General features: G+C 38.8%; 1 protein-coding gene across 1 annotated transcript in view; it reads left to right on the top strand.

Annotated features, from left to right (window-relative positions):
* Nucleotides 1–15478, top strand: part of LOC137258818 (PSME3-interacting protein-like) — a 28399-nt gene extending 12921 nt beyond the window's left edge. The window contains exons 6-7 of the mRNA XM_067796514.1: nt 7101–7141; nt 13448–15478. Of these exons, the coding sequence (XP_067652615.1) occupies nt 7101–7141; nt 13448–13665 (259 nt within the window). The 3' untranslated portion in view covers nt 13666–15478. The remainder of the gene's footprint in view (nt 1–7100; nt 7142–13447) is intronic.
* Nucleotides 15479–18315: the final 2837 nt, after the last annotated feature.

Raw genomic sequence — 18315 nt, forward strand, 5'->3', positions numbered from 1 at the left:
CACATTTTTCAACACCTCAAAAACACCCTACCGATTTTTTTTAAGTTATAAAATTAGCACTATTACTTCCAAACACCTTTCACTAGATGGTATGTTCCCCTAATGGAAATTAAAGGTGTATGTGAATGAAGTTTTTGAAGCTGAAACAAAAGCACTCAAACAACGCCGTGCAATATTTCAATGGCGGATCGGATCAGGTCGGCGAGATGGCACATATTTCACACACCTCAAGTACGTCCTAACAATTTATTTTAGATTATGAAACTATCACTATTACCAACAAACACCTTTCGCCTGATGGTAAATTCCCCTCATAAAAATTAAAGGTGTATGTGAAAGACGGTGTTGAGCAATATCTAGACACACTTCAAACAACGGCGTGTAGTATTTCAATGGCGCATCAGATCAGATCGGCGATCTGCCACATTTTTCACCCCCACCAATTAAACCCCAACATGTTTTTAAGTCACAAAACTATCACTATTGCTTGCAGATACCTTTCAACTAAAGGTATAATTTCCTGCTAAAACATAAAGGAATGTGTGAAAGAAGCTTTTATTGACGAAACTCAGTCTATCTTCGCTGTGTACCGATAATTGAAGCCAGAGAGTTACAAGATGCCGACTTGAAACTTTACTACAAACATATTTTCTTATACTGACACTAATTACAAATATGTGACTAGAACTGAAATAACAGAACAGGTGACTTATGTTCTACGTGTAGGATCCGAGTTGTCACAACACTCAGCGAATGTAATCAGCTGTTGAAAATGAACCGAGCTCAATCTTTAATACTAAGCTGCCGCCATATTGTCTCCACTGGTCACGTGACAAAGCGAGACATACGTTCAGCGGTTTTTCGAGGAGTTTCCACTCCCCTCTCTATATAGGCTCCCTGAGAATGGTAAGTAAGCACAAAGCTATGAAGGCTCCAGGCAAGGTGCTCAGTAGAAACTGTTGAATTTTAAGCAGGAGTCCCCAGACAGACATAAAATAGTGGGTAATTTCAAGGGCAAATTTCAAGGCCCCCAGGGCTCCCCTAAAGTTTGAACACTGGGATTATGTTTTGAGCCAGTTTGTTCATTGCCTGTTATTTGACACCAATGTTTTCACGTGGCTGGGAAGAAATAATCACTTGCATATGCTCAGCTGAAACAGTAACTTGCATATACTCATATATTTCTTCACAAGAAGGCGCCAGAAATTGTTTTGGATTACTTTTGATCTTATTCCTCACGTTTATTGGATAGCATCTGGATTAGCAGATATTTATGGGTAAAAATGTCTTTAATGCAAGAGTTTCTGATAAGGCTTTATTGATAAGTGTTAAATATTGTTGCTGAATCGCCAACAGTTTTGAGCTTCCTGGGAATATATCTATGATGAATTCTTGCCAGTGCAAACCAGAGATGTGGCATGGTTTAAAGTGATCCAGCAGATGTTTTGCTGCTCTTCCAATGGAAAATGGATCTATCACTGACGGTGTGAGCAGGTGCTTGGCTACAAGACTGATAAGGAGACCTTTCCATTTAAACCACAGTGGCAGCAAGCAAAATTCAGCTGGATTGTGAACCTTGGGAAATGACACAGATATGTGAGACATCGCTGCTTGCTATGATACCCATATTGTTTAAACATTACAGGCTGTAATCAGTGCCCACATCCAGAACACAAACCAACACATTTGCTCAAAACAAGGGTTGCATTGGTTTGTATATCTGCAAACCATTCCTTTCGCCTAAAGCTTATTGCTCCCCACCGCAATTCAGAACGGGGGCTATGTATTCAGCAGCATCCCAAATCTTGTTAACGCGATACCTCATGAACTGTTGTACCCAGTATGTTCAAACTTGGTAACAGCCTACATTAAGGGATGACAGAGACAGCAGTCAATTTTGGGTGACCTTGACCTTATTTTCAAGGTTACCACGACCCTTTGACTACTTTTATGACTCTTGTTAAGGCGATATCTCCTGAGCTGTTATACCCAATATCGTAAATTTGGTGACAGCCTACATTTCAGGATTATGGAGACACCAGTCGATTTGGGTGACCTTGACCTAATTTTCACAGGTCACCATGATTATGACCACTCTTCTAATGCTTTTTGACGTGTAAACTCATTAACCGTTGTACTCAGTGTCTTCATATTTGGTGACAGCCCACATTTGGGGATTGCACAGACACCAGTTGACCATGTCACCATGACTCTTGTTAACGCAATGTCTCATAAACTGTTGTACCCAGTGTCCTCAAATTTGTTGGCAGCCTACAATCAGGGATTACACAGACATCAGTTGATTTTGGTGACCTTGATCTTGTTTTCAATGTGACCACGACACTTTGTTTACTTTCCAAACTTGTGTTATCACAATATCTCATAAAACATTGCAACCAATGTTTTCAATTTTGTCAACAGCCTACACTGGGTGATTATGCAGATATCAGTCATTTCACACATCTTGTGTGTGACCAAAAAGTAAAAAAGCAGTGAATAGGTTATAAATATTACAGTCTTAGTGGTGACGGATACTGCCGCATTGCCACACTTGTTCTGTATTCACTGCATTTTAAACAGACTTTAAGACAGTTTGAAGCATTGTAATATCTCAGTACTGATGAAGGTGTGAGTTAGAACTGATCTTCAGTAACCAATGATTGTTATAAGAGGCGACTAATGAAATTGTGTGGTCAGACTCGCTCACTTGGTTCATAGATGTCATGGGTTCCCAATTGCCTATATAGATGCTCATGATGTCAATCATTGGATTGTCTGATCCAGACTCAATTATTTACAAACTGCCATCATATAGCTGGAAAAATGCTGAGTGAAGCATTAAACAACAACAACAAAAAAGCCCAGTGGTTCATACTTGTATTAGTTGTAATGATTACTTTACTATGGATTGTCAAAGAACAAGGTTTGATTCCCGGTATCAGGTACAATCAGTGAATTTCACTCACTCACTCAACTGCTCAACATCTCACTCACCCAACCACTCACTCACCCAACCACTCACTCACTCACCCAACCACTCATTCACTCACCCAACCACTCACTCACTCAGAGTGGACCTATTCGCTACCCTGTGCAAAATTTTCAAGTATCTGCCTGTAGTTGCATCCACACTAAAATATCAAGGAAAGTCATTGCCACAGTAACGATATTATGTCAAAAACCGTTATGCAATGCAATGAATCCCGGCAACAACATCAAGTCATACACGGCAAGCTATGCATCATGTTCAGTTTAAAATGTTTTGCAGAGCAGCAAGCTGTTTAGAATTTTTGCTCACATTCACACACAATTTGTACAGGAAGCTTTTTAAACCATGTCTCAAGCTTCCACAAATTAACAGACTAGTCTCCAAACGCTGCTGGATTTGTCCTTTGGCTGTAAACTCTGCCAAGCTTCTATAGACCCATATGAGTGATGAGCTCTGTGTAATATAATTACAACTTGCAAATTAATGAGAATCAGCAAAATAAGATTTGAATCTTTTTTGCATTAGCTCACCTGTTAAAAAGTTATGTTTGGTTTTTATCATTGCCTGGTTCAGTCATTACCAGCCCTTTATGTGAACTGAAATTTGGAATTAGTGCTGAGGCTAAGTTCATGTGTTGTTGAAAATTATTTATGCACACAGTTCAGCCTTTTTGGTTCAAAATATTGTGTAATGTAATTGGTACTGGTTAAGTACGTTGTGGGATTGAACACATATATTCTACTGGGGTTTCTATATTATTCTTGTATATATTCACATTTTGAAATTTGACCCTTTTTCTCAAATTTAATACAACCACCGCCATATAGCTGGAATATTGCTGAGTGCAGCATAAAACTAAACTCACTCACACACTTAAATTTAATACAAACGCTTTAAGCATTTTCTCCCCTTAAGCAGCAGAACTGTGACAGGTATGTTTCCATTGTAATGACATTTTGTGCAAATTATTAAAATATTAAAAGTTTTGTTTTAATTTTTCACAAGCTTTTATGCACAATTATTGGTAGTTTCATTGATGATATGAGCATTTGTTGTCCTCTATTTTCAAGTGAGCTTCAGTGCCTTGGTTGTATTTTTTTTTTTTTTTGTTTAACATTTTTCGAAAAGCATATGTTCTTATCACTTCTGTTTTAACTTGTTTTTAGAGTTGAAAATGTTCCAAATTAAATTTGTAGAACCCAAATCAAGATAACTTGATTATCCATGTTGTGTCTGATCTGTAATAATCACAGATTATGACCATATGGAAGTGGTGTAACAATGATTAGAACTGATTTGCTGGGTCAGATATTCCCAGCCTCCAGTGCTTTAATAATCTGCCCAGGAGATTATTTGTGTGGACTGGCTGGTCCATCAACACAGAGCTGCAACATCCACTGTGTCCTCAGACACTGTCGTCATAAAACCCACAATCAGAAACATGTGCTAGGAAAAACACTTATGACAGATAACCGTGAAAAACTGTAATCATACACGGTTTAGAAAGTGGAGCAAGACCTACTTCAGGGTGACTGCACTGATGAGATTACTGGGTAATTTTCTCTAATGACTTCTGTGTAGACTTAATGTATCTATTACACAGAGATAAAACCATGAAATGTGAATCAGTTGATAAAAGAACAGTTTCCACTATGAAACCGTCACTGTACCTGACTGACACGTACTAGCATAAACCTAGTTTCGTATGCTAACCCTGGTTTTAATCTAGCTATGGAAACTACTTTGCAGTGAACAGAAAGTATCGTTTGTAAACTTTGAACTGATGGTTTGTACGATGGTATGTTTCCATTATGAATTGGGGATTTATACAGGATTCTCAACTTAATGCCTTTGGGTGGTATTTTGAGAATGTGTTTTTGTACATTATGAGGAACTGATTCAAGCAATCAATTTTGATGCAAAGTGGGAATTTTCTGCAAACTTTGAATATCATCCATTGTGCAGATTTAGATGAATCCTTGTGAACATTTGTGTTTGAGATATATTCTTGTTCTCCATCATCAACCTTAAATATGATGTAGATACCACAATGTTGCGAGATGTAGTCTTAACATAAATTTCTTGTTGACATACCAGTGGGACCAACACATGTCCAGGGTAGAATAGCCCTTCAGCAACCCATGCTTGCCGTAAAAAGACTTGTTAAAAGAGGCGACTGATGGGATGGTCAGCCTTGTTGACTTGGTTCCCATTTGTGCCGGTTGATGCTCATGCTGTTGATCACTGGATCATCTGGTCCAGACTTGATTATTTACAGACCGCCACCCTATAGCTGGAATATTGCTGAGTGTGGCATAAAACTAAACTCACTCACGCACTTGCTTGTGGAAAGAGACTACATGACTAGGTCAGGTGTTAGGCGTAGTGGCTGTGTTGTGTGATCTTACCCCAGCAGTTGGACACTGCTTGTAGCTCCAACCAGTGTATGAATGAGTGTGTTCAACATAGGAGCAACTTGCCCATTGTACAAGGTACAATTGTTTTATCAGTATGCTTCCAGCGCACTGATGATTGTATGAAGGGACATATGCATAAAGCATCTTCAAACACGAATGTTCATGAGACTACACCTTGTAGTGTTGAAAAGAATGCTGAAAGGGTTTCTCTGACTAATCTTAACCTATTTCCCTGCAGATTGAGTCCTTACACCCCTAACACACACTGGCAACAGTCAGTGTCACAGTGATATATATCTTTAAAACTGGCACATCTTTAAGACTCTCAACACAACTCAAGACAAAGGTGGCACAATACAGACAGGACATAGATGTTTGATCTTGGTATTATATATGACCATCTTCTTCAGTTGAAGAATAAAATCTCCCAACTTCTGCTATGTTATTTATTATTGGCAATACTTTAATATCAAAACTATGAAAACAGACACTTGCTGGGATCGTAGGTTGAATGAAGTTGATTTACCAGTGTCATGCTGCGGAAATATAGAGAATCACAGAGTTTAAAACAACACTTGTATGTAGACAAAGAAATCTTTTGACGTATTCGAGAACGTTGGCAATAGGCCATTTTCAGGATTATTAGCCATTTTCTGAATTTAGAATGGGCCACTTCAGTGGTATCAATAATAATCTTCCAAATTTTAATGGACCATTTTTCATTCTAATGTGCAAAATGACCCATGGCCCCTGCCTTTCCCAATCCCTGATATTCTCAGACAAACTTGAACTTCTTTCAGTGGTGTTTGGAAATTGGAGTACAATGGAAGGAAGGACAAGCTCCCCATCTGTCAAAATCCTTCCAGCATCATTTAGCATCATGTATCGTTATCTTTGTCATTGAGTAGTTAACTGGCTTCTCGAACTTATTCAAACCCAAATGCAATAAACACATTATACATGTATATGTGCCTTTCAGTTCATACTTCATGAATCACTTGCTTAATAATGGTGTTAGAATCTGCCCATTGTAATATAAGTGTCCATCCACATATTCTTATCCTTCCTTACTAAACTTGAATGTTTTCTGTCTTCCTCTGCCATCAGCCTTCCATATATTTCTCAACCCATCCAAACCCCAACCCACCATTCATACGACTGTCCATCTTCTTACCATTTTATCACCATCTATCATTCATCCATCTATCATTTCCTGATTTTTCACAACTTCCATCTTCCATCTAAGTTGCTATTGTCATGCATCAATTTTTCACTTATCATCTTTTAACCATCCATATCATCCGACCCATGAAGGTCCGGGATAGAATAGGCCTTCAGCAACCCATGCTTGCCATAAAAGGCGACTATGCATGTCATAAGAGGCGACCAATGGGATTGGGTGGTCAGGCTTGTTGACTTGGTTGACACGTGTCATTGGTTCCGAATTGCACAGATTGATGCTTCTGTTGTTGATCACTGGATTGTCTGGTCCAGACTTGATTATTTACAGACCGAAGCAATATAGCTGGAAAATTGCTGAGTGTGGCATAAAACTAAACTCACCCACTCACTCACTCACTCCATATCATCCACCTTTTAACCATCCATCAGTTAGCCCCTGTATGATCTATTATCCATCCTGTCATGTCAACCATTACACATATATACATATATTTGTCTGTTTTTGTTGACAGTGCTGATACACCAGATGACAGTAAGAAACAGAAAGTAGAAGGTGAGAACCTGACATCACTTCATTAGAAGCATTGGCTGATATTTGCCTTGGTGTCTCTTCCTTCATAATGTCTGATCCTGGTATTGCCACAACACAGAATGAGGCTTATTACCAGCGAGGGTGTTTTGGGGTTCACATTTTCATACGATACCCTACAGTCCATTTGTCTCAAAGCAGAAATGAATTGCAGCATGTGAAGGTTTTGGAGAATTTCTCCTAAAAATAAAATACTTGTTTAACAAACTATCATAAAAATATTGATGCTTTTCACTGTTTGTTACGAGGGAGAAGTGCAGCGAAAAAGACAGCCAGCTGTTCGAGAAGCACATGCACGACTGCCGACAAAGCTGTTGATTCATTAACCTGTATGGTGTCATCTCCTTCCTTTCTAACACACATGGCTGTCCCTTACTTTGCACTCCTCCCTCGAAACAAATAATGACCTGTGTCCTTGTTTTAACATGTTTAATGAGAGTTTGTTAAACAACTGTTTTATTTTGAGGACACAATTTCTGATGTTCAGACTTCAAAGAGTTGGTCTGATGTTTTGATTGTGATCAACATGTTATTCAGTACTATATGTTTAGTAGCTTTTGAGTAAGAATGCTAAAATGGCTGTTCATCGGTCTGCTTTCGAGTCAAAGGGACTGTAGGGCAAAATATCACATTGTCATGGTGACGTGACGTAGTGAACAATGCCAGTAGCCAGCCGATATTTGAAAGTACATTTGGGTTTATTTTCCTCAATTTGAGGACTTTGGTAATAAATGCAATATTATATTCTTGCCCATATCATACTATGGATACAACCTAGATATCAACATTAAGGCATTCGCGTCATAAACATAGTATGGGCACTCATAAAATCCTGTATATAATGCCTGATTCATGACGCTTGCACAACATGGAACAAGGCATAATGCCTGATTCTAATGCTTGCACAACATGGAACAAGGCATCGTAATGCTTATACAATAGGGAAAAAGGCATAATGCTTGATCGGCTTGCACAACATGGAACAAGGCAAAATACCTGATGGTAATGCTTGTACAACATGGAACAAGGCATAAATGTTCTAACTGGTAACAGTTCATACAGTATCAGCCATACTGATACTCAATATTGAAAAATATTATCTATGTAGTGGTGTTGTTTTTAGAACTTTTTTGAAGAAACATGCTCAGATGTCTGGAACTTCAAATGCACTTTAGGGAACCATGCAGTCATGCACCTGTGCATGCACACACTGTAGTTCATTGCTTTGGGGAGAATAAAGTAGCAAGGGTACAGCATATTTATCACTTCAAGGGATAATGATATAGTGGTTAAGTTTGTTTGTTACATTACTTTAGGTAGGAAAAACACATCAACTACAAACAACTGCAGACCTGTAGATAAACTGCATGTTAAGATAAAGTACACAGCGTAAATAACGTTACCCAATTAGTTTTGATTTGTTTGCATTCAAACACACCTGAATGTCTTTTTTTTAAAACAGGCTATCGCAACAATAACCCTAATTACTCAGTATACTTTCTTACTCGTCAGCTTGCATACCAGTGTTTCTGATGTATACAAGTATTTCACATATATGAGCTTGCGGCAGTAAATAATGCACCTTCCTGTAGAAACAACAGCAGTGGCACAGAGTACACCTTCCTGTAGAAGCAAGGGCACAGAGCCCACCTTCCTGTAGAAGCAAGGGCACAGAGCCCACCTTCCTGTAGAAACCACAGCAAGGTCACAGAGCCCACCTTCCTGTAGAAACCACAGCAGGGGCACAGAGCCCACCTTCCTGTAGAAACCACAGCAGGAGCACAGAGCCCACCTTCCTGTAGAAACCACAGCAAGGTCACCGAGCCCACCTTCCTGTAGAAACCACAGCAAGGTCACAGAGCCCACCTTCCTGTAGAAACCACAGCAAGGTCACAGAGCCCACCTTCCTGTAGAAACCACAGCAGGGGCACAGAGCCCACCTTCCTGTAGAAGCAAGGTCACAGAGCCCACCTTCCTGTAGAAACCACAGCAAGGTCACAGAGCCCACCTTCCTGTAGAAACCACAGCAAGGTCACAGAGCCCACCTTCCTGTAGAAACCACAGCAGGAGCACAGAGCCCACCTTCCTGTAGAAACCACAGCAAGGTCACAGAGCCCACCTTCCTGTAGAAACCACAGCAGGGGCACAGAGCCCACCTTCCTGTAGAAACCACAGCAAGGTCACAGAGCCCACCTTCCTGTAGAAACCACAGCAAGGTCACAGAGCCCACCTTCCTGTAGAAACCACAGCAGGGGCACAGAGCCCACCTTCCTGTAGAAGCAAGGGCACAGAGCCCACCTTCCTGTAGAAACCACAGCAAGGTCACCGAGCCCACCTTCCTGTAGAAACCACAGCAGGGGCACAGAGCCCACCTTCCTGTAGAAACCACAGCAAGGTCACAGAGCCCACCTTCCTGTAGAAACCACAGCAAGGTCACAGAGCCCACCTTCCTGTAGAAACCATAGCAAGGTCACAGAGCCCACCTTCCTGTAGAAACCACAGCAAGGTCACAGAGCCCACCTTCCTGTAGAAACCACAGCAGGGGCACAGAGCCCACATTACTGTAGAAACCACAGCAGGAGCACAGAGCCCACCTTCTTCTAGAAACCACAGCAAGGACACAGAACCCACATTCCTGTAGAAAACACAGCAGGGGCACAGAGCCCACCTACGTCTGAAAGCCAAAGAACACTTGGCCCACTTTCCTGTGGCAGCTGTAGCACTCAGTGATGTGAAAAATACTGTAACATTGCAGAACAGTCTTCTCCCATTTGAAACTAATGTTGTTGAAAAATGATTGATATTTCATAAGTTGCAAACTGCACTGTGTTCAGCAAATATGAACCACATGTACAAAGTTGAGAATGTCACGTCCAATCCATGTCTCCCATGGTAGGAAATAATTTGTCAGGGGTAATTAGTGAATGTAATTTTTGAAATAGTTATTTAATGAGTTGAAATTATGTCAGAGGGATAGAGTATTCAATTAAAATGTAATCATCTGTTTGTTCTATATATATATTTATATATATCCCCTGCCCAAATATGGAATGTGCTGTATCAGCACATAGTGCAGTTTTGTTCAAAGGCTGAGCTTGTGGGTGTTATTTGGTGACCTGTATGCTACTATAAGGCTCATATTCATAAAACAGCTGTATTAGCGAGTGTAAGAAGCTTAGCAGAATATCTATGAAGTCAGGGAAAACATTCAATTAAGATTCCCAGCAAAAATCCCATTAGTAGCCACGTATAGGTACCTGATACTATTCCCATAATCCCAGCCACTTATAGAATGGCTGAAGAATCTGCATGACAAGTCAAAAAGCATTATTTTACGATTAACATACCACATTACAACATACAGGCAACAGAAGTATTCAATGGTATTCTTACACATGCAACATGACATTACAAGAAGTATTCAATGGCATCCGTACACATGCAGCATCTGACATTACAAGAAGTGTTCAATGGCATCCTTACACATGCAACATCCAACATTTACAGCTCAAACTGTGGCAAAAATGATGAGTTAGCACTCTTATGTTCAATAATTATAATTTGTATTTATTGAATTGTTGCTGACTTTGCTGTAAAACTCCATTTTAAACTAGATATTATTCAGTATTCAGTAAAAATGTTTCAAACAAATACATAAGTCACTGAGGGTAAGTTTTTAGTCAATGTTCTGATGTTCACTATACAGGCACATTTGTATCATTGAATGTGTGTGTGTGTTTGTGTGTGTGTGAGAGAGAGAGAGTGAGTGAGTGAGAGAGAGAGAGACCATGTTAGGCACCTTTTCAGGAACACCTGGTGTCATCACTATTTCATAGTGATTCATTAACACATGCTCTGTCATCATTCGCTCACTCGGTCAGTCATTGAGCCAGGTTGTGTGACAGGTTCAATGTTAGTTCCACTCACTCACTCTTTCTGATTAGCTTAACACTTTTTAAGCATTCTGTAACTTGAACCACTTTTTATGGGTTTCCTTACATTGTCTGAATCTGAAACAGTTACAGTATGATATATTTGATACATAGCTATGAAGTACACTTCAGGCATGTCCCACACAACTTGTCAATCTGACACTAAAACTCACTGTATCCTATAACACACACTGTGATTATGACAACTGAGAAAAGTATTTATGGTTCCAGAATAATAATTTATGGTTTCAGCTGCAGCAACTGAAATCTGAGTACTTCACATGCTGATAATCCCAAATACTTCGTCCTTTTTGCTTATTTTACAAACATCAGCAGAACTGGTAGAAAAGAGTTGATAAGCCATGAAAGATCTCCTGGAATGAAGGAATATGTAATTTGTCATTTATCATAATAAACTTGTGATATATGAAACGTAAAGTTTCACAAGCAAATTCTTGTGGTGATAAATGAAGTTTGTCTGTTTGGAGGTTACTGAGATAAGAATAGCGTAAGTACCTTGTATGACTACTGTTTCTTATTAAACCCTCTATCAGTTATGCTCCTTGTAAGAGGTGACAGGGCGCTGTGGAAGCCAAGTGGTTAAAGCATTTGCTCGTCAGCCCAAAGACCTGGGTTCGATTCCCTACCTGGTACAATGTGATGAGCCTATTTCTGGTGTTCCCCACCCTGATATTGATAGAATATTGCTAACAGTGTTGTAAAACTAAATTCACTCACTCATCCATAAGAGGTGTGTTAGTGAGTATGGTTTTGTGCTGCATTTAGCAATATGCCAGCAATAACACCAGAAATGGGCTTCACACACTGTACCCATGTGGGAATCGAACCTGTGTCTCCAGCTTGACAAGCTAACCCTTTAACCACTAGGCTACCCCACTGCCCCATAACAGGTGACAACTAGGACTACTAGTTTTTTCAGGCTGTTTTCAAACAACTGCAAGATTCAACAAACAACATGACATTTTAACAGTGTTGCATGGTCATTTCAAATCATATCCATATGTTAACCCAAAAATGGATTCAGAGAAACGTCTGTGGGAAATCAGTAAGTGGCCCCTCTAGATTGATAATGATCAACAAATTAGATTCTAACACAGAATATTAGGTTTATAATGAAAAGTAGGTACCAGATCACTTCAACTGGTCCAGATGTTCAACTTGAAAACTTTCTGGGTGAAACTTTCCCTGTGCTTAGTACCAGATGATAAGAACCTCTTGATAACATAATTATCTCTATAAATAAGACTTGAGTCTGTAGGCTTATTTTACTTCTATTTCCAGCAAGTCATATATAATGTAACATAAATAGAATGTAATAATCCCAGCTGTGTCCCATTTTCATTTATCATGTATTTACACAGATGTACATTGAAACAACTATGAGTCTTCGTGTTAAGTGAAACCACTTCCACATAATTTATCTACTTTGCACAAAATCCTGCTCTGAGGTTTTGTAACAACAGGATATGTTTGAAATATTAGTCAAGTGGAGTCTATTGGCAACAGTCTTATGAGAATGTACCTGTTTACATCAACTCTTGTGATTGGATTACTGACAGAGCAATCATCCAGTGAAATTACAGAAAAAAATGAAATGCTGCTATTGCTGATCTAAATATACCACAGCTGTCATTTTTAGCTTAGATTGTTTCTCAAACTTAAACTTAATGACTCGCTTTCATTTCATACATGTGAGTGAGTGAGTGAGTAAGTGAGTGAGTTAGTTTGGTTTTACTTGGCACTTAGCAATATTCCAACTATATGGCAGCGGTCTGTAAATAATCATATCTCTACTAGACAATATGGTGATTAACTGCATTAGCATCGACCTGAGCAGTTGAGACATGATCACATGTCAACCAAATCAGTGAGTCTGACAACCCGATCTCGTTTGTCACCTCTTACAGCATGTATGAGTGTCTGAAGATCAATTCAAATGTGGATCTTCATGGGTAGTTTATACATGTATATTGAAATTAACGAAGTATGTGAATTTTAGTGAACTGTTCTTTACAAGTACTTGCGTCATCAAAACTTTACTCAAGTTTTGCTGAATCTAACCAGTCCCTGATTCTGTGACCTTATGAGTAGACATAACACATGTACATCTAACCCAAAAGAAACAGTCCCATCCCCAAAGTTCTGAAATGAACGCACCTACTATTCTTGTTAACAAATAATCAGGGGAGTTCACTCTAATCAAGTGCTTCTAATAACAACATTCAACATTGCATTGGTTTTCACGGGCACTACAAACACTACACACAAACCAACAAGTCTAACATTGCTACATAACACAATTTATCATCCATTTCAGATGCAGACAGTCCCACAGTGGACAGTTCTACAGAGGAACATCTACCACCCAGACAAGTGAATGGTGTAGCTAAGGTCATTGGCATATTGCCTGGAATTGGCAACTACTCTGATGACAGTACTGACTCGAACTCCTCAAATAGTGACTCTGATCTCGATGAGTTCATGACAAGGCCCAAAGTAAAAAGAATTGTTATCCAGTCAAAGGAGGGATGTTAGCTTCGTCTTCCACAAGATGCTTCACCAACATATACCAACATAAGTTCCAGGACAAGACTGTGGAAGGTGTCACCATGGGTGAAAGAAGTGTTGATTTTAGTTATGTACACAGATTTTAAGGAGCAATGTTAACAGCAGCATCAAACCAGCATATAATGTACTGGTTTCTGGAATAAAACCATGTTATTAAAGGAACCTATTGAAACATACTACTCCACGCTCGATAGGGATATTCTGGATATCTAGGATGGGCTTCATTTATTGCTTGCCAAGGAGATATTGTCAGTCAAATGTCCCATATGGCTACGTAACTGGGTCCCGTTTCACAAAACGCTCGTAGCCTAAGACCTCGTAAGTTTTCTCGTAGCCATTGTGCCTCCTGTACTGTAACACAGGAGCTATGGATGCTACGAGAAAAGTTACGAGATCTTAGGCTTACGAGATAGCCCCTGGACTATGTTCATGTTCACTTAAAGTTAATAAGGGCAATTGCAAATTTATGTACAGTAACTCTGTATTTCTAGTTACATAGCAACATTAAATATCCAAGTATTCTTCTCTAAGGTTGAGTGGTATATTAGAGCGACTTGGTTTTGTTTACTCAGTTAGGAACAGCTCTAATAAAGTGAAGAATCAGGAACAAGGTAAAATATGTTGTTTTCTTCTGACAGAGGAACAATAGCCCAAAGCCAACTAACAATATCATTTTTTAATTTAAGCATATAACTCGGGTTCCTTGACTTGTTTAGAGGTAAATGGTCAGTGGATCCTTAGGATCAAATACTACAGCGACAACCTCAAAGACAAGAGGAACTGTGGGGTACCTTAGTTGTTAAAGCATTCACTTGTCACACGGGGTACATTCACACATGGACACATATTGTGAAGCACATTTCTGATGTCCCACACCTCATATTGCTGGAATATTGCTAAATGTGGCATAAAACTATATTCATTCATTTGGACGCACCAGGACATTGCAACGAGTTCAAATGCCAGAACTATGTTTCTCATGCTTGAACATATTCACTTAAAGTACAAATGCAATGTATCTATAAAGGTAACTTCAGTTATATACTGGACAAAAATAGTCAGGGATATATGTGAATTTTGAAATTATGAATAGTGATGCATTTATCCATTGACTTAATGACAAAATATCAGTCATAAAAATACCAATATCCCTTACTTATTTTGTTCAGGAACTTCCCCCACACCTACAAAACAGTGTGTTCCACATACTCATATAAGTCTATACATCTGTAATAGAAAATACCTTATTTTTTCAAATATTAAATGTTTTTTCATACCTTCAAATTGGAGTGTTTTACAAGAGTTTTGGTCAGGTGGTACCCAGAGAGTCTGTAACATGTGATATACAAAATCCTTGCCCTAGGTATAGTTGTAATAAGTGCCTATTTAGTTGACATTTTCACTCTGCTAATTAGTAAGATTTAACTGCAAAAAACGCTGAAAACTAAAATTTGATTTCCAAAAAAGATTTATTACATGACTTATGTGTAAAGGACTGCAACAGAGCCTAGACTTCCTCCACCACAATGTAATATTATTATAGCCTGTAGGGAACTATGTTATAGGGCTTATAGCCGGACACTGAATATAATGTTATAATAGTGGAATGCTGCAGATGGGGACTGGATGTACTAGTGTTTGTTCATGCTGTTCATTTTAATTGTACAGGTGCATTATCATTGCTACCATCTTCATTCATTGTAACTTGTGTTGATATTCAGCTTATTTTGTTGAGGTTGCAAATCATTAAATATTCTGAAATAAAACATCATTATACAAACATGTTTAATTCTTTCTTTGAAAATCGAAGAGAAAGTGAAAATGTGTCCTAGCACTGTATTTGCTAGAACAGGTTTAATTCTTATGGCTTTGGTGAATATAATATTTTATCATGACAGTTTGTATATTGAAAAGAATAAAAAAATAAATTAAAACAACAGGGATTAAATAAGACCCTTTGAGCTTAGCTGTAGGTTACAGAAATATATACACTCCCCCATCAAAAGTTTAGAATCGCTCACAGGCAATCAAAATGTGTTATGTATGTATGTGCACGTGTGTATTTGTCTATGTCAACTGCAAACTTTATGCAGAGCAATTGCACAAGGATCATGCATCAAATTGATGAAAAGTATGTGCAGATATTGTGCATGTGAACAGCTGAGTTATGGTGTGAAGTTTTGTTAAGAATTCACCAATTTTCACTGATTTTTATCTTTTACTAAAATCATGACAGTAATATTTTGAACGTCCAATTTATTACCTTAGTGAAACCCAGGGGCATTAGTGAAGACGAGCCTAAAAACAATCAGACTGAACCAGGAATCAACATGCAGCTGGAAAATTGCTGATTGTGGCATTAGAGGCACAATGATTACACAATGCCATTTAGAACTTGGTCAAATGTTACATATATCATATCTGGGATATAAAGTACAAATTCTAGTACTTTTTTGGTTGAGTCTCATCCGGGATTCGAACCCGCACCCTAAGGGTCAGACACGTAATCGCCAGTTGCCATAAAAGGCGAGTATGCTTGTTGCAAGAGGCGACTAACGGGATCGGGTGGTCAGGCTTGCTGACTTGGTTCCCAATTGCGCAGATAGATGCTCATGTCCTTGATCACTGGATTGTCTGGTCCAGACTCGATTATTTACAGACCGCCGCCATATAACTGCTATATTGCTGAGTGCGGCATAAAACTAAACTCACTCACTCACTCCCTAATCGCCAGCACTCAAAGTCGGTCGCCTAAACCGCTCAGCTACCGCGATTTCCACCAAAATGAAGGTCGGACAACTGGTAGTCAAGACTAAAAACTTAAAAACAGGGGAATCCCCTTGAATTCTCTCGTATTTGATCAGATTATGCTTGCGAAATCATGTTACCAAATTCGTATATGTGTAAACACGTGTACATTATGTATTGTGTGTGCAGCAATTACGCGTACGTCCTTTTTTCTGTTCTTTTCTTTTTTGGCAGGCAAATTCAGTTTCACACAACAACAATTACCTCTCCAATCTTGTCATCCATTACACACATACATATCTGCAATAACACGTAACGGGATATGTATTTTCCGAAGAAATAATACTTTAATTTCCTAAAGGTTACATTATCGGGTATCAGTTCCTAAAGGTTACATTGTCAGGTAGCATGGAGATGGTTGCTTGTAACATATGTTATATTTCGGATTTCATTTTCTTAGAAAAGTACAGATTCTAGTACTCTTGTTGGGTTAAGTCCTATCCGGGATTCGAACCCAGACCCCCAGAGTCAGGACTCTACCCAACAAGTACTACATCTGTACTTTGGTGACAAGAGGGTAACATAAATAAGACAACATATATTACATTTGACCACTTTCTTAATTTCACTATTTAAATGAAAGCTGATCAATTGCATGTTTCCGGATCAGTTTACGAGAACATGCACACAGTAATCTGTACACCTGTGTATGAAGCTATGCCAAGCAGAACAGAAAATATAATGGTAAACAAGTGATAACTCAGATTTCACTAAATCCTTTTCATTTTGTTATCTGCTGTTTATTAACATGTCTCTGAAGGGATACTGTGGACTTTTTCACTGCGCACTGTTGTTTCACTGTTATTCACCAATAGTTTCTCGCTTTGAATCTTGCATCGTCTATGCATTCATCAGCAAAACACACATGCCATCATGACTGCACCTCTTTATTGTATAAACTATACCTCTTTGTCCGTTTTGATAAACAGCTTGTCATTTCTTCCGCAAAAGCATGTCACTTCGCACAGCGCAACGAGAATAGCACTGAACCCAAGTAAAACTTGTCGAAATTACAGCACATAATACTCATTTTTTTCAGAAACTACGAATCCAAATTTCAACGCTTTCCAAGTTACCTGTTTTCTTTCCCTTAGTAAAATTTTATTTAAAACAGAAGTCAATGACATCCACAGTGGTGGAATTTGCCAAGGATGAGCTCGGAAATATAATGCGTGGTTTAATGAAACAGTTTTTTTATCCTGTTATTTGGGGGCAAGGCCGTTTTAAACTTTAGGGAGATGGAGTTAGATTGCAGCTCTCACCCTTTCTCACCATCTGCATTTATGAAAAAGTTTACTTAAATGTGAACGGCATATTTGCAGCACCATGTGTCTCAAGGGTACAAATATATATACGGAGCCTTGACATTTTAGAATAAACCAACACTTAGAATTGTTGAAATGCATATGACACGTGGTCTGTTTTGTCCCAGTTCCATAAAGGTCAAACACGACAAGGTGTAGAATGAATGCACACACACAAATAAGTTTAAATTATTCAAGAATTTGAGAGGGAGAAGAGAAACAGAGGGGGTATATAATTCTCATAACACTCACTTACTCTAGATATCAGATCTAACATGTCTGGGGTTGTAGTTGCTTACCTTTTTTTTAAAATTCTAAACTAAGTTAACATCGTTCTGATTAGGCACATCCAGCCTATCTCTGCACGCCATAAAACATCTTAAGTCTACTCCGACCTCGCCTCGAGACCGTTTTTCTTTACTGACATGAATCTGAGGATGGCATTTCCCTGTCTACGAGCGCCATATCGTTTCTGCGGTATAAATATTTGGCGTTAAACAACCTT

The sequence above is a fragment of the Haliotis asinina genome, chromosome 12 (assembly GCF_037392515.1).
Source record: "Haliotis asinina isolate JCU_RB_2024 chromosome 12, JCU_Hal_asi_v2, whole genome shotgun sequence".
NCBI lineage: Eukaryota > Metazoa > Mollusca > Gastropoda > Lepetellida > Haliotidae > Haliotis > Haliotis asinina.